Here is a 20,056-nt window from a genome sequence, read left to right on the forward strand (position 1 = left end):
CGAATATTAAGCTATCACTGTGTTTTTCTGGTCCGGAGGACTCAGAAGAAGCGGTTCATATTTTTTTCCGAATTTTAAAATACATTTTAGGGGTCTCGTGCAACGAATTCATTCATAAAGTGGAAGCATTATAATTTGATCGATTCTATTCATTTTTAAATAATTGTAGCTTTTCAAAAAATCATTTCGAAAACATTACAGTATAAAGGCTTACACATGCGCATTAGAGCTGTTTACTCGCGGTATACCTGCGGGTAATCCGTTCAAATGAACGTGTCTAAGCTTTTATACTGTAGTGTTTTCGAAATGATTTCTTCGAAAACTACAATTATTTAAAAATGAATTAAATGAGTAGAATCGATCAAGTTATAATGCTCCGACTTTATGACGAAATACGTTGGTTAGAGCAGTAAAAAAGATATGCACCATACATCTCATCTCTTCTAACCAACGCATTTCTTCATATGAATGAATTCGTTGCTCGGGTGTGTTTTAAAATTCTGAAAAAAAATACGAACGGCTTCTTCTGAGTCCTCCGGACCAGAAAAACACAGTGATAGCTTAATATTCGATTCTCGAGCAGACAAAAAAATCTGGCGATCCAAACCACATAAAAACCTATTTGGCCCAAAAGCACATACAATTACCTTTAAATGATACCACACACGACCATGTACGTTTTGTGTACCTCGAGAAATTTCTGTAAGAACAGTGTAAGTCTTCGGTTGAAAACTTCAACTGCACATGTTTCAGTGTCAATGAATTTTAAACCCAATAAGTTCTATTCGGCTCAATAGTACGTGTGATTACCTTTCTAATGACACCCCACACGACCCTGTACGGCTCGTGTAACTAGAGAAATTTTAAGATTTCGATTTTTGATCACTTTTCACCAGCCACACAAACTTCGAAGAATTTTTTTTAAAGGTGGTTTTGGCTTATAAGGTCGAAGTCCTTTCTAGGCACATATAAAAAATTTCAATAGAAAATGCGTCCGATTTCGGTAGGCTGTTTTTCAAAAGAATCCCTCATAAGCCCCATTGCACTTCGTATTGGGCTTAAAAATATTTAAAGAATTTTTATTTATTGTAAATATTTGTTTGTTGAAAAGATCATTTTTTTACTGGTTGCACTTTGCAGCCTTTTTTTCGCTTTTAATAAAGAAAAGTATTTCACAAATATTAGGACTTTAAAGAATTAGTCTTTTTGCTACATACATACATATTCATCTTAATGCAAATATGATGCAATGATTGACTAGTGATTTTATTGAGCAAAGACTCAGATCACTACTCTTTTAATCATGCAAATTGTCGCATGTCGCTAATTTCTCTAAACCTAACTCCTGTAAGACAGTTAGGATATTACATTTCTCTGAAAGAGAATTATTTCAAACGCCTTCCAACATCTTCTTATGTCGTTATAAGTCATTATGTCTTTTTAGGTAAGTTTCAGACACGATAAACTAAACTTTTCATTCTTGGTTGGATGGTTTTATATCCCGTTCGGCAACCATCACCAATAAGTTCAAATAAAGTCTTTTACTTCACTTGATGTAAGTATTTTCAGCATATTGATACGGGATCTCTTAATTAATTCGTTTTACAGCATTTTGCTATATAAAACCATACTTGATAGAGTTCATTGCTTACTTTTGTCGTCACTGTCGCTAACAAATGAAATACAATACCGGTAGGACTATTGAATCCAAAATTTCAGTGACTTTATGGTCTATGGTCTCTATGGTACGACTTGTACGTTTATAAATCAATGAACGGTGAAATCTATAGCTCTCCCTGAGCATGTTAGAGTCTTTAGTTGTTAGGACTCAGTGTGATAGAAACAAGGTTCTAAACTTTTGATCCTTATGAACCAGACGACGAGCTATTTTTTCTTAGCACACATTCAAATGCTAAGAAAATGTAACTAGACTATGTACAAATTACACAACAAAATGCAACTCTAGCTTTTATTCCTATAAGGTAAACCTCGAGGTAAACACATTGCTTTTGAATATGTTACCTCGATATCTGCAAATGTACCCAAGGTTTCATGGCAGTGCTGATTAAAATAGAGTTTAATTTTGCTGTTGAAAATTGCAGTTTTCTTGAAATCGCCCAAAAACCACTGGCAGTGGAAGTGTGACGCAAGTCCCTTTATCTACTTACAAAAGAACTGGTATCCGTGGGGGTGACGCTTACAGCTTCGACACGCAAAATTAAATGCTTCACAAATGGCAGATAGTGTAAACAAATGATTAAAAAAGTTGGTTATTTAAAATGAGTTACGATGTCATTATAAGGAAGGTGTGTCGTCACACATTGACAGATGGTTCAAAAGTAACAAAGTAACAAAGGCTGGTAGTAGTACATTACGCCAGAGGCTCCAAATTTTTATTTTGACGAGTAGGTACGTTATGCCCCGACCCGCAGGGGAAAGTCGAAAAAGTTCGTGTATGTTCCTCAGTTCTGCGGATCTTTTAAACAAATCATTTAGTGGGTTAGTACTTGTGTCACGGCGCCCTAATAACGTGGAGCCATTATTCACAGGACGAATTTTGAATAATTTCAACCATTGGTAAAAGAAATAAATGGGCATAACAACTGTGAATCAATAATGTCTGTATGGTATGACACACGTGTCCGATATCTGCAAAGCAACATTGTTACAGGAGCCGTTTGTTCAGTTACCATAGTTTCAATGTAACCTATTTGGTTCGTTTGATGACATGCAGTTCAACGCCGTCAAAGTGGATAATTATAGTAATGTTCGAAAATGTTCAAAATTACTCCGTCCCGAGTCGACGACAGTGTATGTGTAATGGTTAATATGTACCTTTCTCACCGGCTACGTATGAGTATACTTGAACTAGAGACACAGGAAGGTACAACTCACATGCATCAGATGCACATTATTTTTATGCGCTATTCGTGATTACCATAATTCGGTGGCAGAGTGTGGCATGAATTTTATTTATTTTGTAATTTTCATTATTTATGTTTGTCCAATAAAATGAACCGCCATAAATGTCGCTGACGGACATAACTTTTTTTTTGTTATTTATTTATCTTCAATTTTTATATATTGAAAATTCAGGGACATAAAATCAGGGATGGAGTGTGGAAAAATAGAAATGTGATCTGTTGGCTAATCTTCTTTTCTTATCGGTTATACCTTTGATTACGAGCAAGAACGGTGAGGAGGGATCTTTAGGATAGGATTGGGTGACTCAAAAAGAAGTCAAGTAATTAGTCCAACCGCATCACAACCGCGGACGCACTTTTAGTGCATTTACCTACAAAAGTGAGTGACCCTTCGTGGAATGGATGGCAATAAAAGTTTCAAGGTTTTGTTTGGTCGTCATAATGTCTTTTCGGTAAAATGAAAGTCTTGTCAATTCTGCAAATAGATTTTTGTTTGAATTACTGCAATTACACTCTCTTTACTGCCGGTGAACCAATAGATTGTAATCTCTAGTTTTGTTTGTTCGTTAATCTGTTATCGTTTTGTATCATAATTTTCACATGATTTTTTATTTAATTGCTCAAGATAACCATTTTTAGAGTGTTCTTTAGTCATCATACAGTCCGTGACTAACGTTTATAGAATTCTATCGACGATCAATACAGTCATCACTCAAATTTAACCTGTCACAGACGGCAAGCATATTAACAGTTTTACTATATCTGATCTATTACTTCATTTGATCGAAGATTTTCAGATATTGATTTCAGAAATCTATTACTTCATTTGTTTCGAACATGATTTTTGCTATATAATACCTCATTAGATAGATCTCGTCGTTTATTATTGCTGTCGTTGCCGATGACAGTCGTCTGTAACAGGTTTTATTTGAAAAGCAATAGCTGCGATGGTCTGTTTGATATTGATCACAATATTGATTCACAGATCCTATAATCCGTGCAAGTTAATATTGAGCCCATAATTAAAAACCACATAAAAAGCAACAACAACCCTACCTGTTCTTCTTTTGATAACTTTTCCATAAAAAGCTCCCAACACGAACACACATTGACGAACACGTAATGCGTCCCTATTTCACCGAACACCTCATCAATGACACTATAAAAAAAGTGTAACAAAAATTTCATTCACTCTTATCAACACAAAACTAACAACGTCGATATATAAAAGCTATTCGAAAGCAACTCGAGTTGCGTATACTTAAATCAATTGTCGAGATTGAACCATCGGATGGGCTACGAATTAAAAAAAAATTCTTTTAATGTTAGAATAACTGATTTTCCGTTGCAATTATATTTATCGTTCGAATTGAAGTGTGGTGTCACATTCCTTTAGTGTGATTTGTACGTTGAATAGACTGTTGTGGATATTTTAATCGAGTTGTGAAGGTTGTCGGAAAAGGAATGAAAATGGATGTAAAAATTTTTGTTGCATTTTTTGTGATTGGATTAATTGCGAAGGGTAAGTGAGATTTAAGAACGATGTATATTACAAAGTCTTCAACTTTAAAGCAAAAAAAATTGTGATAGACTTCAACGATGGAACGACGAAATTATTTTCATTATAAAAAGACCGATTTATTACAATCAGCTGCAGGTGGAATTAGTTTACGAATTAATTAATTAATTAACAAAAAATATTGTAAATTCTTTTTTAAAAAAATCCTCAAATATTTAATGCAGAGAGTTTTTTGGAAACTATTTTCAATTTTCCAATACCCTTTCTAGCAAACAAACTTCGTTTTGACGCTGTCTTCTGCCTTCTTTTTCCTTTGTTTGAAGAATATTTCATTAATTTCTAATTTTACATGTAAAATGCAATGACTACGTTGCATTTTTACCACCTCAATAAATGTAGTGAGGTTGCTAGAATGGGTATTTCTCAAATAGAAGGCGTTGCTGGTCGTACTGATAAAACCTTTCTATTTCTTTAAAATTTGTTTCGAAATAGAGATGAGTTGGCAATATTTGCCCAAGGCCACGAAATAGTCCGACCGAACTATACATTTGTGCCACCGCGAATTGAAATCCGACTCTTTTCAGCACTCATTTTAGTGTTGTAAAGTGACTTATTTCAGCACCCGTTTGATGTGATATTATAATAATAATATCAAAGGAGTGTTGATATGGAATTTGTATGAGTTGTTACAGCATTCGTTTGAGAAAATTCAAAGGAAAGTGGTCGATCAAATTTGAAGAGTGATTGTTTACAATGAAAATTATGATTTTTTGTGCTCTTGTCTATTTCAATTCTCGGTTGGCACAAAGCATGATGTGTTACACGTATTGCAATGAGATTTTTTCAGCACACGACCCAATACGACTTCGTCGCACTTTTTCTCTGTCCAATATAAAAAATACTATTCGTACCACGGACTAAAATTCTGTTTTAGCGTATTCGATTCCAGACCTCGCCTTCGGCTCTGTCTGAAAACTTCTCACACGCTAAAAAAAACTTTTAGTCCTAGGTACGAAATGTACTATTTCTGAATCTTTAGACCTTCTTCTACAGTAGTCTACTTTAACATTATTGGATGTGTACATACAAGCACTACACTACTACAAACTACAACCATCAGAATGACCTAACAGTGTTAGGCTAAATCAGTTAGTTAGTCAATAAATTCGCCCGTTCAATTGTTTTAGCCAGTTTTCCCTGATCATCTCGATCCACTTGTAACTTAATTTAAAACGTAGGATCACAGTTAATATACATAAAAGCTGAACTTTTATCTGAAAAATAAAATGCGAATGAACTTAATATTGGAGCAAACAATTTTATTGATTGTTCCGATTAATATAATATTTCGGATAATACAAAGGCGACGACGTATTTTAGTTTGGCATATAAATGATTGATAAATCTTCGATTTTCAATTTCAAGTATCGTGTTCTTGGAGATTGAATCTTTCGTTTTTAATACGTTTGAAATTTGTGTTCACGTTTTGGTTTGTTGAAAAGAAATTGGAAAATATTTTAATCTATTGTCTAATATTGTCCAATCTAATGAGGGTATGAGTCTTGAGTCGTAGACACTTTAAATTAGACAAATCTTTTAGGTGGTAGGTAAGATAAAAGTAATCTTTGAAGACGTTCAACAACCTTCGAAATTGTATCAATGTTAAACCTTGTTAGAAACTGAAGAAGCAAACGTAAATATCTGGAACAGGAGTTTAAACAGTTATTTCCATCTCGTTTTCGAGACTAGAACATTAGGTTACATCCATGAATGTCATGCAAAATTAGCCTTTTTCAGACACTTTCTCACTCTGTACCACCTTTGGAGGCTTTCGGTGGGTGACATACTTTCAGTCGACGTATTTCCAATGGAAAAATATATATTTTTTAAAATTTGGATTGAGCAATACCCTCTCTAGCAACCAAACTACATTTATTAAGGTGGTAAAAATGCAACGTAGCCTTTGTATTTTACATGTATAAGTAGAAACTAGTCAACAGTGTATGATGCTATGCACAAAGAAGTAAGAGGGTATTTTGACAGCGTCAAAACGAAGTTTGTTTGCTAGAGAAGGTATTGGGTTGAGTCATTAGATCGCCGAAGTTTTGCTTATTCAATGAAAAATTCAGAAAAAATGGAAAAATTTCTGCATAATCGGCAAAAATAAACTTCTAAATTGAACGAACCATTACAATATGCACCTTGAATACCTATGACCGTTATCGGGAATAATTTGCATAATTGCATATCAAAGTAATGCCTGAACTGGGTCAAGCGAAAGACCTTCACCGAAATTGATGTAACGGTAATTTTCCAACCGCCTATGGTTGGTTATTAACTTTCATTTGTTGTAAGTGAGATAGAAATCACACGCCTATAACTGACGTGTTATCAAATTAATGTTAACAAAATACTAAACAACCAAAGACACTCAATTTTAATCTAATGACAATGATTATTCATTAACAAAGACAGAAAAGTACACCGACACATACCGTTCTGTGAGCCAATATTTCGAACGTTTTCACAAATTATTTGAAGATAAAGTTAAAAACAACGACTCATTTTACGCTCTACGCTAAAAAAAGCACTCGCACTGAGGTTCTAACCATTTTCATTTTGAGATAACGAATTTTTTTTAATCATCGATGAACAGGTCATGCTCAACTGTGCTACGTATGTGATGATTGCGCTGACGGAAATAAGTTACTCGAGGAATTTTTGATTTCCTGTTCTGCCGAAGAGACAACCACAGTGGTTGAGCCTAGTTCTACTACTGTTCAAACAGTAGAACCTCCCCTTGGTATGACAATATGATCGACACCGAGAAATACTTTATTTTGACGATTTCAAAAATTTAATTTAAAAGAGACGATACCACCTACGAGTCCACCCGAGGAAAGTTCGACCAGTCAGGAAATACCAACGACAGTGGAGTCAACTCCACCGCCTACAGAGCCAGTTCCAGAAACTAGTACAGAGCCTCCACCTGAAGAACCGACCACACAAGAAACAATTCCATCAACACAAACAACTGGCGAACAATCATCAACTTTATCGACTATTCCCATTCCTGAATCTCCGATAACTACAACATCGGTGATTCCAGCCACAGAAAATACTAGTGCGCCGCCGACTGAGGGAACCACAGCTACAAATCCTTCAGCACCGCCCTCGACAACTGAACGACCAGTCGTAACGCCACCATCTGAAACGTCACGTCTACAGCAACAAACTCCTGTTAAACAAACCGCCTACAACTGTTACGTGCTAGGTGAGTAAAGTACAAAAGGATGTTGCTTTCGGTTGTTTCTTAACTTTATTCGTTTCATTTAGTTAATGCAACCAACCATGTTAATCGAGGATGTGTGGCAGCGTCTAGATATCCTAACGACATGTGTCGTATAGCAAATGGCTTAGTACTTCCATTAGAATGTCGAGTTTGCGACACAGATAAGTGCAACAGTTCGAGTCGAACAATTCTGTCCGTCTTTTTGTTGGTTTTCTCAATTGGTACCATTTCAAGTCTGTAATTTAGTAGTAGGTTAGAAAATTTGAATTTTTAATTTATAGCGTGGATCTTTTGAGTCAAAGGAGTGGCTGCAATTTTTTGTTACAAAAAATTATAATAAAATTTGAACAAATTGTTACATCTTGTTGAGTTGCGTCTACTGTCTATCATATTTTCCATCTGTGCCGAACCTTTCTGAAGTACACAAAAATCCACTGACATTTTGCTTTAATAACTTTGGGTGGTGTCTCTAGATCTAGAGAGCCTTTGGTGGTGTGTATCATACAGCAGTAACATCTTCCTCTTCGAATAAAGTGTGAGTAACTCTTTAATCGTTCGTTCTTTAAATCATGAGTACCTGTCTCAAAAAAAGACTTAGAACTTGTATACAAAGCATATCATGGAATGTCAAGAATGGCTGTAGCCGTAGACGACACCCGTTGAATAAAAATGCTAACAACCGTCGCAATACCCTTTTCATAGTCAGTTAGTCGCGTTTGCAGTTTGCACCACATCTTAACGTTCTGTAGACCACAGAGGTATAAGAATAATGTGCATTAGACACAAAAACTATTCGTCATAAGAACAATTTTCTAGTCAAAAATGTAATGAACGTAATGTACGTCGATATCTGAGTTGATTGTCTAAAAACAATCCGCTAATCAGCAGAATGAAAAGTGCTCACGAGTTGTTGTTTAAATAGAACCATTCACAAAAAAAAAGAACTTCAGGCTCGTATTGTTTACAGCGAATAAGTATGTATAACACAGGTGTACAAAGGATATGCTGGATGTTTATGCAACTATGAAGTTTTTCTGATTTTATTTATACTCACTGCATGGTTGTAGGCATTGGTAGGTAAGTACAAAAGAAGATGTTTGGTTGTATAAATACGTGCAGTGCAATGACATAAACATAGATAAATTTGATATTTTTTACTGATCACTCTATATTTTTACAGGGTGATATTACGTCTGTAATTTAATTATCTAACGAATTGCCGAAGAAACAAATTTTTTTCATTAATAATTTGAGTTATAAATGTACAAATCTATGGGATAATAAGAAAAACTCATTTTTTTCATTTTCGTACAGGTCACCCTGTATTTTCTGCGAAGTCATTTCGAAGGAGACTTTTGTGCAGAATTCAATACTCTGATGAAATGCCGAAGAAACTATATTTTAATTTTAACTATTTTTCGCTCTGAGACTAAATATGTGAAAAAACACGATTTTTAAGGTTAGGATTAGGATGCCCATAACCAGAGAACGACCAAAAATCAAGCTTATCATCCAACCGATCCTTCATCAGGGACCTATTTACCGTCGATTCCAGGATTAACATGTTGTCGACCTACTAGTTTCTACGCCTTGTTCTACAGCGTATTAATTAGTATGAAAAGTTGCATACGTTTCTGTTTGGGACGGTTAATTTTAGGCAATACTAGTGAAATTTCCAAAAATGAATCGTTCAAAACAGGTGGTCTTTCACAGACGTCAAACATATCGAAAGTTTAATATCAGATCTATGTAACGTGTTGAGACGCTACATGAATTTTATTACATTGTAAATAGATTTAAGAATAATAAAACCAATTTAACACGAAGGATCCAGCCAAATAACCAAACTTAACTAAATAGAATAAGAAATATTCAAATTATACCGGTCATTTTGTCGGCCAAATTATAGATATAAGAATCAGTGCCATCGTTTAGCAATTCAACAATTGTTCTTGTATAATCATTTCGAAACGAAAATTAATACGCGAACGGAACCATTGTAGGACCGAAGGTATAAAAATGATTGTTAGTTTGTAAATCTTCCTCTTTTTCCGTTAAAACTCCGAGCAAACCACTTCGGAGTAACAAGAGTAGTGGTGAATGGTTCGAATATTAATTTTATCCAAGTTTATAATTAAAGAATCGATAAAATCCGTAAAAGTTTGAGTTTATTCTTTTACCTCGCTGCCGTACAATATTCACTGCCATTCATTAACTAAATTGATTTCGTGAGTTGAAATATTGGCCACGTAGATCAAGCTGAAAATACACTTCGCACATTGCGATCCGTTTCTACTTCGGTCGTTTGGAATCTCAATTTCGGAAGTATTTGGTCGACAATTCGTTTGGATTGGCTAAAACATCATTAAGACAAGATTTGGTGGCCGTGGTCAGATTGTTGGGTCGCTATAAACGAGGTCTTAAATGTTCGTCCTCGAGACTACGAACACATGGCAGTTCTAACAAAGAGCACTGTTATATCTATTACTTCATTTGATCTGAATATTTTTAAGTTATTCATTTCGCTGACTTGCATGAACTTTCCCTGAACCAATACATGACTTTTTAGGGTTTTTCTTTAATGGGAAATAAAACAGTGCGAAATTTCCATCTCGCCTGTGTCAAAAATCTCTCCTCTTTCCTCCTTCTATCAGTTATTTAGGTTCAAGGTTCCTTGTATGAGACCTTAAAAAAATATGGACCGACACACGTCTAATACCCCTCCCCTTATTATACTCCGTTTATTTTGCGCTACGTAATTTATGAACGACCCCATACATTCTGTTACTGACATGATCCAATTCAAAGATATGGACTTCACTGATATTATGAAAGGAATTTCGAAAGAACATAGATATAGTCGGTAATGTCATTCCGACATGCGGGCTAGTACATTCGTTCAATATGCTAATGATACCTTCTTTTTTTAAATGGTTATCCTGACTTGTGTGTCACAAAATATTGTGCCTATGAAACAGATAGCACAGATTTCTACGCAATTTTTCGTTTTTAATGAGATGGAGAGATATAGTTCGTTTGGTGTCACCGCACATTCGGTTCGAAGTAAGATTATGGTTTTGTTCAGACATTGTCCGTTGACAAGTGGATCGCCCGTTTCGGATGAGTTTTGATTTCTTTTTACAAGTTGCCTCAAGTTGTTGACAAATTTAAGGTAGATTGCTTGGTGATAAAGGACTTCACCTATGACAAGTTACCTTGTAAACACTTAATTTCAAACCGTACCGAAGCTTCGTCCACCTACATAAAGAAAAACTTTACCAAACTAGCAAACCTTAATCTATCAAACATCTGCATTCGCAAGAGATCCGAATAACCATTTTTTTATTTTTTTTTACTTTAATAACTCTTTTTTAATTAAAAAAAATTTAGAATTATTGTAAGAATTCCTATTTTCTAAAGAACGACGAAATCAGAGTTGTAAACCCGAAAAAGCCGACCACGAAATACTTTTCATGATGATGGTGAAATCTATGATGAAAATGCTCTGAACTCAACGTTAAAATCAGCTGTACAGCCTCAGTTCAACTGGCGGACTACTTCCATTCGATGTAATTTTGAAAAAAGAAAACTAAAAAATCATTCAATTTCTGAAAGCCGGTTGAACGGTGTAAACATTTATGTAAAGTACTCTATTTATCTCTATGCCGGTAAATGAAAATCCCGGGAAACGGTAAATTGGATTTTCCCTGTTCTTAACTTCGCCGTTGCACTCCATAGTATCGATTAATGCATTGGACTGTTTGGCAAATGAAAGTCCACTCGGTTTTATGTTTTTTTTTTGTTATTTATAAACACTTTATTTTTCATTTCTTTTTTTAGTATAATTTTCATTAGACCCCAGCCATCATGGATATCTTTGAAAAAACAAAATATTTTTTTTAATTATTTAAAAATTATTTTTAAATTATAGCAAAATATAAACAACATTCAATTAATAATTTGATTTTTCCTTTCCGTTCCTTTTGTTTTTCATTTCTAAAAATTTTAAACTTTTTCGGTTTGCAAATTTTTGTTTTTTTTTTTTTTATTTTTCCTAAAAAAAACCCTCTGAATTTTGTATTTCTAAAAATGTGAAAATATATTTTGCTTTTCAAATACCGAGGGAAATTGAAAAACTAAAATTTTCTGAATTCAGACCACCATTAATCATTCACATGTTACAATCATGATGAATGTGTTAAAAACAAAAAATCGCTCTGCTATTATTAAAACTCATTGCCTTGGCCTTGTTCGTAATTTTAGTTTCTTTTATTTTTCCTCTTCTCTTCTTTAAATTTTTATTTAATATTTTCATGTGTGCGGCGCGGCAGTGATTTTTTTTTGTTTTTTTTTTCGTTTAAATATTTATCTCATTTTCGATTTCTATCTCATTGATATGGGCGGCTAACCAAAAGAGCATATAAATGATGAATGGGGGGAAGAGAGGATGTTAGCATTTTGTGTCTCTTGCTGGAAATATCCACAGACACGTACACACACAGACATAGATTCTATATAAAATAAATACGACCGGAGCACTGAATTGATTAAAGGCAATGTCGTTCAATTACATTACATTATGTGGGTTGTGTGTAGTGTTTTACTGACTGACTGAATTATTGTTTTCGATTTGAATGAATTTAATAAAAATGAAAGAATGAAAATCATCTGAATGGGAATTTTACATGCCTACACATTGTAATATATATACTGGTCTGTATTATAAACACGAGCTTAGTAAAAATGAAACTTTTTCGTTAGTTTTTACAACAATTAAATCGAATTATATTTTTTTCAAGATGCAAGTGTTGTGCACGCACATGATATTGATTTTTTATTTATTTTAAACTTTTTTTTGCTTCATCTTTCTCTTGTAATTTTATTAATTTTTTTCACATGATACTTAGTACTGTTGACGATATAACAAACACTTTGGATGATGGGAATTTATAGCGACAAAACACGTAAAAAATCCACACACCAAATTTCTTCTGATTAAATTTTTTTTTGTTTTGCTTGTTGCTTCCACGGGTACGCTTACTATTTCCACCTTATAGTAACGTACACTTGCGTTTCGGTTTTGTCGTAATCACCGGACACAATACAGCCCGTATAGCTTCATCGAAAACCGTTTTTAATCCCTTCTGTGTCAATGCCGAACATTCCAAATATTTGACGGAATAGATTTCTTTGGCCATGGCCAAACCTTGCGGATACGTGACCGGTGCCAGTTTTTTATCGCGTAATTTCTCTATTGTGCTCTTATCATCTCGCAAATCCAATTTTGTGCCCACTAAAATGATCGGTGTATTCGGACAGTGATGGCGCACCTCCGGGAACCATTTGGCCCGCACATTTTCGAATGATGCCGGATTGACCAGCGAAAAACAAATCAAAAAGACATCGGTCTGTGGATAGGACAACGGTCGCAATCTGTCGTAATCCTCCTGGCCGGCTGTATCCCATAGGCCCAGATTGATCGGTTTACCGTCAACCATAACATTGGCCGAATAATTGTCGAATACTGTGGGTATGTATTCACCCGGAAAGGCATTTGTTGTATAACTGATGAGAAGACATGTTTTACCAACAGCTCCGTCGCCGACCACCACACACTTGATTGCTTGCATTTTGCTGGATGATTTCGAGTGAGGTCGTTAATGCTAAAACATAAATCACAAACAATTCAATTTAAATTCCAACGAAAGTGAATGATGCACAGAATGGATTGACAGTCACTGCATTACGTAAAGATCAACTAGTGAAATGAGTCACCGAAAAATGTTTACACGCAAAACACACATAATGGGGCCAATGCAACAACTCTTTCTAAATAAAATGAAAATTTTGCTTGCGAAAAAAGCAACTCAGATATGAACTGGGTCAGAGACTAAGGTAAAAATATTGTCGATATAGTTCCAACTGATCCATAGCTCCCGTATCTCCCCCCAGAAAAAAAGCCTAAACTGATAAACATGCCACGGAGTTAGGTCATCAAACATCCATATATAATTCACTTGACAGATAAGATAATCTAATCGAAAATGTGTAGCAAATTTTGCTGTTCTCTAATGCACACAATATCAATCAGTGGGAGACATTCATATTACACATCCAGTTGTATGAAAAAAAATTCTACAGAACTAACAAACTCCACTTTTAAACAAACACACATTTATTATGTGATACGCACATACATGTATTTATATGCATCAAATGGTCTACATAAACAAATAAGTGAAAATGAAGAACAAGAGACAAAGAGAGAAGGAAGAAGAAAAAAATCCAAATCTGGATTTTTGCACACATTGAACGTTAATTTGGTCTTTTGCAATTTTATGGATTGGTAAACTTTAATTCACTGTACCTAAAGCACTGGATTCGATGCGAAAATAGTTTGTCGCGAATCACTTTTTTATCGAAATTTGCTACTTTTCCACAGATTCGTAATCAGGGTGTATACAGTTGAAAAATTCAGTACCTAATGTCACTGTCATGAGAAATGCGTTTGACAAGCGCTGGAATGGTTGTGTTTTGTGTGTTTTGCAATTTTTCTAGACAGTGCTGACATCAACAATGTTTTTATGCTGGGAATTCAATAGAGCGGTGTTGTCAATGCATATTTGAAAAAAATGTAAATTCGAACAGAGTTATACGCACAACTATAGATATGTCCGTTCTCAGCCTAAAAACACTGAACAAGGATATTAGACATCGATCAAATCACTATAACATATTTGAGGCGATCACAAAACTTTTTACCGCACCTCTAGTCGTCCTTCGAACCGATACCCTATGATTGTGATTGTTATTGTTTACATAATTGGAGATAAAAAGCTGATTGATAATCATGAAATGTTTTTTTTTAAATTTATATTCCAACTTGTGTTACATAAATAGATTGTGGAAAAAGTTCTCATCACTCTAACAAAAATCAGAGATGCCACTGCCGTCGAGTTGGTCTTTTGAGATACGAAATTTGAAAATCAAAATCATTTGTTAGGAAATTTAAATTTTCGGTCACATTGTCCGTGAAAATATTGTTCGTGTGAATTGACAGAAGACCGACTCGCTGACAGCGTCATTATTGACGGTCCTGTGAAGTAGTGCTCAAATCTACAATCTACATCTCCTACAGTGGCGTAAATATTTTCATATATATTTTATAAGTCCAGGGTGGTAATGCATATAAATAAAAAATCTAGGGTTCAAATGGAGCTATGTAGTAGTCATTTTGAAAACTACTTTATTTACATTATTTGGTTTACAAGATTTAATCGTTCCAAACTCACCACTAGATCCAACTTTACGCAAACGAATTCAATACGTGTGTAATATGACGGAGCTAAAATTCACCTGAAAGTTTGGATCCGTGTGTATAGCTGAATTTTTTTATAAAAATAATTTTTGACCGTTAAAAATTTGAATTTTGTATGAAAATTCAAATTTTTTCTCATTGTTATGTTGGATTTCCATACAAGCCTGTCTGTCAAAATTATTTTTATAAAAAATTCATCTGTAACTGTGGATTTGCATTACCTTCAGTGTTTATATACTTTGACCAGACGGTAGGTTTTGATTTTTTATTTTTACTAGTTGGCACACCTGTATTGTTACATTATACCCCCTAAAAACTCGTGCTTCCATCTACATAATAAACACAAACTAAGCGAGCTAACCTTAATCTATTCTCTCGCACGACGATCAATCTCGAGCCGAATTTATTCACTATAACGACAAGACCTCTGCGCACCATGTTTGCATCGTTTCGATGGCGAAAATGTAATTGCTTTCCTCGATCTCGCTGCACAGGTCTTCGTCTTGCAACCGATTTGACGGCTCTTTCAGCGGATAATTTACTTTAAAAGTTCTAAAGTAGAGTTTTCGTGCGAATTTGGTTCATCCGAGACGCCGAGTTATGTAATGGACTTGCTCTTGAACTGTAAGAGTTAGAGTCTAAGTAAATTTTCATGTCATCAATAGGTGTATAATGAGCTAGTCTCTCACATAATCCCTAGAGAATGCAAAAACGTGTAATAGTATTGTGGTGCGATGGATCGGGAATCGGAGCGACAGAGGTACACGAATGAAGCCCTCTTCTCTTACTCTTACTCATCTGGATACAAGATTTCAAATTACTTCCGTCAAATAGTAATGTTAAACGATTAATTTTATCCCGAGTTATGTAATGGATTTTACATGCTGAGGGCGTCGAAAGTAGAGCTTCAAACATGAAAACTTTATTAACAACCTGCGCAAATCGAGTTTTGTTTACGGTATGAACTCACTGCAATTTTCGTAAAATTTTCGTTTTTCTGATGTCCCCTTGTTGTCTGCTTGTAAAATGAGTCTGCAAGTCAGAAAAAAGTCACTTCTAAAAGTCATAGAATTTTATTTTAGTTTCAAAATTATTGTTGGATGTTGGACCGTCACATGACGTGAATAAGAATACTTATACCATAGCACTGAACCAAGCACTAGAACCGATTTTTTTAACGGAAATTCCAAAATATAGTGAGCCGGCAACTCTGATCTTTTATAATGACAACATGGTAGGGTTGCATACACAGGCCTCCGCCTCTCCTACTGTTTGGTTCAGATGCTATGCTTATACATATCCAGCACTTACACCGTTTAGCTCTCTGTTCCTATGGAATCTCCTCACACTTCTCATCGTTAAAAGTAAACGGAGAGCTAAACGGAGTACGTGTGATTACAGCTTCACCCATTAGAAACACTTACAGAGTGAGTCTTAAGTTTTCCTAATTAAAAAAATCCAGCACCAGATGTTGCACAAAAAGCTGGATTCATGCGGACCCAATAATTGGATAAAGTCCTTCGATATTCTTTATCCAACTTCAACATCTTCAACAGGGATCCATGTTCAGCTAACTTTTTCCCTATTTCACTTGATTTTAATTCATTTTCGATGTCACATAAGTCCTTATCGTTCAGGAAAATCAACAAAATTTCCTTCGTTGCTTGGCTTTTCCTGATTTCCACCAACGATTGAAACACTTCTGGTGCAATTGCAATTGGTGGTCTGATCCTCGCAATACGATTAAAAACGATTCTCCTTAAATTCGGAACAAGCAAAACGATCTCTTTGATCTCATTTAATGAAGTTTCTTCGTTGCGTACAGTGATATGAATCTCCTCCAGACCAGGCAGTCCGCTAGCTAATCTCTTACACATATCCCTATCCAAATTATACGGTTCGGAGAGCTTCAGTATCTTCAAACTTTTTAATAAAGTCAACAGCCTGATCGATTCGACATTACACTTAAAAAAGATTAAATGCAAATCTTCGAGATTATTGAGAACTGTTAGGCCACGTAGCATTTCTTCCACTCTTACAATATACTCTAAATTAACTTCGAGTTTCTTGAGCAATGGCATTTCTGTCACAGGGAAAATGTTTGGCATGAAGTTTATATTGAATTGCAGACTCAGAGCCTCCAATTTTAGCAACTTATTGGCAACGTGTTCGAGGATGTTGTCAGCACCCTCGTGATCCTTGAAGTGTAGATCCCACAATTTGATTTGTGTTAACTGATCATTTTTGGTGAGAAAACTCTTGATCGCTTTACAGCTGAAACCGATGGAGCCACTCATCTTAAACGACTTTAAAGATGCAATACGCCTGTTTGCCAAACTATCTCCTACGATGCCATACAAGCCAATAAATTCCAATTCCGTTAATGATGCACATGTAGCCAAACAACTAGTGAAGGCGGTGAAGGCTGCTTCGTCGTTCCACTCATCTATCACCAATCGCTGTAAACTGGAAAACAGTCGACGACATTGTACGATCGTTGTCCGAGTCAATCTGAAGTTGGCAAGTTCAAGGTCTACTAACGATCGGCAATAGCGATCGAGAAACAGCACCAATACGTTGCAATCGGTATTCCTCTTAAAACGTTCTCGATCGATCGACAATGTTTTCATGAATCTACCAAAGGCTCGAAGAACGCGTTTCACTTCGGACGGTTCCATTTTATTAGAAGAGTTAGAGATGTCACTCAGTTCAAATGTTCGTCTTCGTCTATCGAAACAATAATCAGAAATTGTCCGGAAACGGGTGCATGTATCACGTAGGGAACTCCAATCGACTATTGATAAGAATTTGTAGATATGGTAGCAGCAGTCATCGTTCAGATCGATAAAATTGGTTTGATTTGGGGTCGACATAACGTTTGTAGATGTCCTATTAGACGAATGACTTTCGTGTAGTTCTGGTCTGATTGGAAAAACAATCTAAAATCAATTTTACGCCCTTCGTTTATTTTATTTGACCTAATGCTTGCGTACTTACAGTTACAGTAGACAGCGACTCTCTTCACCCTTAATTTGAATTTGGTTTATCTTTGGATTTATTTGATTTCGACCGATATGTTTTTGTTTGTTTAATTACATTTGTCGCGTAGTCAAATGAACCGTATTCATTCAGGCTAAATATTTTCTGAGTGCCTTAAGAGGTCAGCTTTGTCTTCAAAGTACTTGTTCGACTTAAGAAATCCAGATTAACATCAAAATAAAACTTTTACTGTACGGTACTGTACGTATTAATACAAAAACGTTATTTCAGCTGTGCGTGCAGTGGTATCGTGGTATCAGTGGTTTGTTCCAAGTAACTGTAAACACGAACTTTCACAACCCGAACAACGACAATTTCATCCACAGCAACATCGCTTACGTGATATTTCATACAAATCGAGCAACGTCGCCTACACGATTTACACAGAGATATTATTGAGGTTACGGTTCTGTGGATGAAATTTGACAATTCATATGGCCTTGGAACAAACCTTTACAAACTGGAACAACTGGAATGACTTAATGTCCTTTATGTCAATGGTTTTCATCCTGCGTTCCATTATTTTGATGGTTGTATCTTTTTGCGAATTCGGATTTAGCGCGAATCATTTGAAATCTATCCTGTAAATTCTGCGCATATCCTGGATTGTACCAGTTTGAATAAGATTTTCTTGTTTCTACATTGGAACCTATTGTTCTTAGAGTCTTGTTAAAAATATGAAACTATTTCGATTTCAGATTGTTGAACCTCGATACCATTCTTTAAATTTAGTAATAGTGTGGCGCTTGTTGTTACGGATTTTTTTTGAACATCTTTATTACATTTCTCATTCGGTGTGTGGGTTAGAAAGTAATAAATTAATTTATATTAAACAGAATCACAAGCAAAAGTACCGCTCTTACCGTCAATTCCAATAAAAAGAAAGCAACGGCGATTTATCACATTCGATCGTTAATTTTAGACTCAATCTCAATAACTTAGGGTTAATTTGCATCAGTTCAGCACAGTTTCAACAATATTCTGTTGAGTTGTATTGAATAAATGAAAAAATTTGTAGAAAGGTGTCATCATATTAGAAAATTTGAGTTGTCTGGCACGACAGGCTCATCACATCAATTAAAATTACATTTAAACTTCATAAGTCATTTGGATTTTAGAAGAATATATGGGTCTTTAGGTATGTATTAATGTCAAACTAAAAAAAGAACAATGCCTGTCAAATTTTGACGAGGGTACAATAGACCTGTCAAAAATGGGTTGACGATGGTAAAATAGAGGTCAATAAATCTGTCAAAAAGAGTTGACGAATAGACAATAGAACTATAATGACCTAATATAATCGCGCATTTTATCAGTTTTTATGTCACTATATCGTGAGAAAGTTTTCTCCCACACTAAACACAATGGTCAACCATACAAAAGGTTCGTTCGGTAGTATACAATAGAATCTTAAAGAGCCAACATACCCTAGCATTTTAACAAATTAGCTGTCAGTACATCGTGAGGAAATAAAGGTTCTATAAATCAAACTTAGTTACACGACCCATTGTATCATAAAAATTCTCCCACGCTTTATAAAATTGTCCTGTAGTGTATAACACTATATAACAATAGAAACTCAATGACTTGGTATATTAGCTCTTTTAACCGAATTCAATGTCACAGGACCGCGAGACAAAAAAAAATCTTCTACGCCCTATAAAAAAGATAAATCTGATGGACCTGATATACTTGCTTTTTTTACCGAATTTACTGTCACAGAATAAAAAAAAAAAATTTCCCACACTCGATAAGACGGCATTATGAATAGCGAATTATATACAAAGAAATTCGAGTGACCCAATCTCAATATTTTGTCTAAAAATCAATTATTCCTAGAAATTAGCAAAAATCCTTTATCAGTTAAATTTCACTCGTCCACTAAAAAAAATAACAACAAATCATTGTTATACAGGTTGTAAAATCAACTAAAAAATATATCTCACATACCCTTTACGCTAATA

At 35.0% G+C, this 20,056-nt stretch overlaps 3 protein-coding genes and 1 long non-coding RNA gene across 6 annotated transcripts in view; 1 reads left to right on the top strand and 3 right to left on the bottom strand.

Annotated features, from left to right (window-relative positions):
* Positions 1-20,056, bottom strand: part of LOC119066483 — a 274,825-nt gene that overhangs the window by 238,632 nt on the left and 16,137 nt on the right. The gene's annotated exons all lie outside the window — the stretch shown is intronic.
* Positions 4,160-8,095, top strand: LOC119066474 (mucin-2-like). The gene is made up of 4 exons (XM_037168980.1): positions 4,160-4,446; positions 7,100-7,246; positions 7,313-7,717; positions 7,780-8,095. Exons 1-4 carry the CDS (start codon positions 4,389-4,391, stop codon positions 7,974-7,976), a joined length of 807 nt encoding a protein of 268 aa, XP_037024875.1. The 5' UTR covers positions 4,160-4,388; the 3' UTR covers positions 7,977-8,095.
* LOC119066479 (ras-related protein Rac1) lies at positions 11,854-14,272 on the bottom strand. Of its 3 annotated transcripts, none has more exons than XM_037168984.1 (2): positions 14,103-14,272; positions 11,854-13,398 (listed from the first exon to the last, which is right to left on the bottom strand). In XM_037168984.1, the coding sequence occupies exon 2, from the start codon at positions 13,363-13,365 to the stop codon at positions 12,787-12,789; it is 579 nt and encodes a 192-aa protein (XP_037024879.1). In that variant the 5' UTR covers positions 13,366-13,398; positions 14,103-14,272; the 3' UTR covers positions 11,854-12,786. The 3 variants fall into 3 exon arrangements, with proteins under 3 accessions (XP_037024879.1, XP_037024881.1, XP_037024882.1); XM_037168986.1 differs by lacking the exon at positions 14,103-14,272 and adding an exon at positions 13,475-13,687; XM_037168987.1 differs by lacking the exon at positions 14,103-14,272 and adding an exon at positions 13,469-13,687.
* LOC119066472 lies at positions 16,154-18,339 on the bottom strand. The gene is made up of 2 exons (XM_037168978.1): positions 18,051-18,339; positions 16,154-17,975 (listed from the first exon to the last, which is right to left on the bottom strand). Exon 2 carries the CDS (start codon positions 17,924-17,926, stop codon positions 16,502-16,504), a length of 1,425 nt encoding a protein of 474 aa, XP_037024873.1. The 5' UTR covers positions 17,927-17,975; positions 18,051-18,339; the 3' UTR covers positions 16,154-16,501.

The sequence above is a fragment of the Bradysia coprophila genome, chromosome IV (genome assembly GCF_014529535.1).
Source record: "Bradysia coprophila strain Holo2 chromosome IV, BU_Bcop_v1, whole genome shotgun sequence".
Taxonomy (NCBI): domain Eukaryota; kingdom Metazoa; phylum Arthropoda; class Insecta; order Diptera; family Sciaridae; genus Bradysia; species Bradysia coprophila.

What these genes read in the sequence shown, in the direction of transcription:
- LOC119066474 (XM_037168980.1), top strand. Translation starts at nt 4,389, where the DNA reads ATGAAAATGGATGTAAAAATTTTTGTTGCATTTTTTGTGATTGGATTA. An exon ending in AACAGTAGAACCTCCCCTTG is followed by an intron (nt 7,247 to 7,312) that starts GTATGACAATAT and finishes TTAATTTAAAAG; the next exon opens with AGACGATACCACCTACGAGT. An exon ending in CTACAACTGTTACGTGCTAG is followed by an intron (nt 7,718 to 7,779) that starts GTGAGTAAAGTA and finishes CGTTTCATTTAG; the next exon opens with TTAATGCAACCAACCATGTT.
- LOC119066479 (XM_037168984.1), bottom strand. Translation starts at nt 13,365, where the DNA reads ATGCAAGCAATCAAGTGTGTGGTGGTCGGCGACGGAGCTGTTGGTAAA.
- LOC119066472 (XM_037168978.1), bottom strand. Translation starts at nt 17,926, where the DNA reads ATGTCGACCCCAAATCAAACCAATTTTATCGATCTGAACGATGACTGC.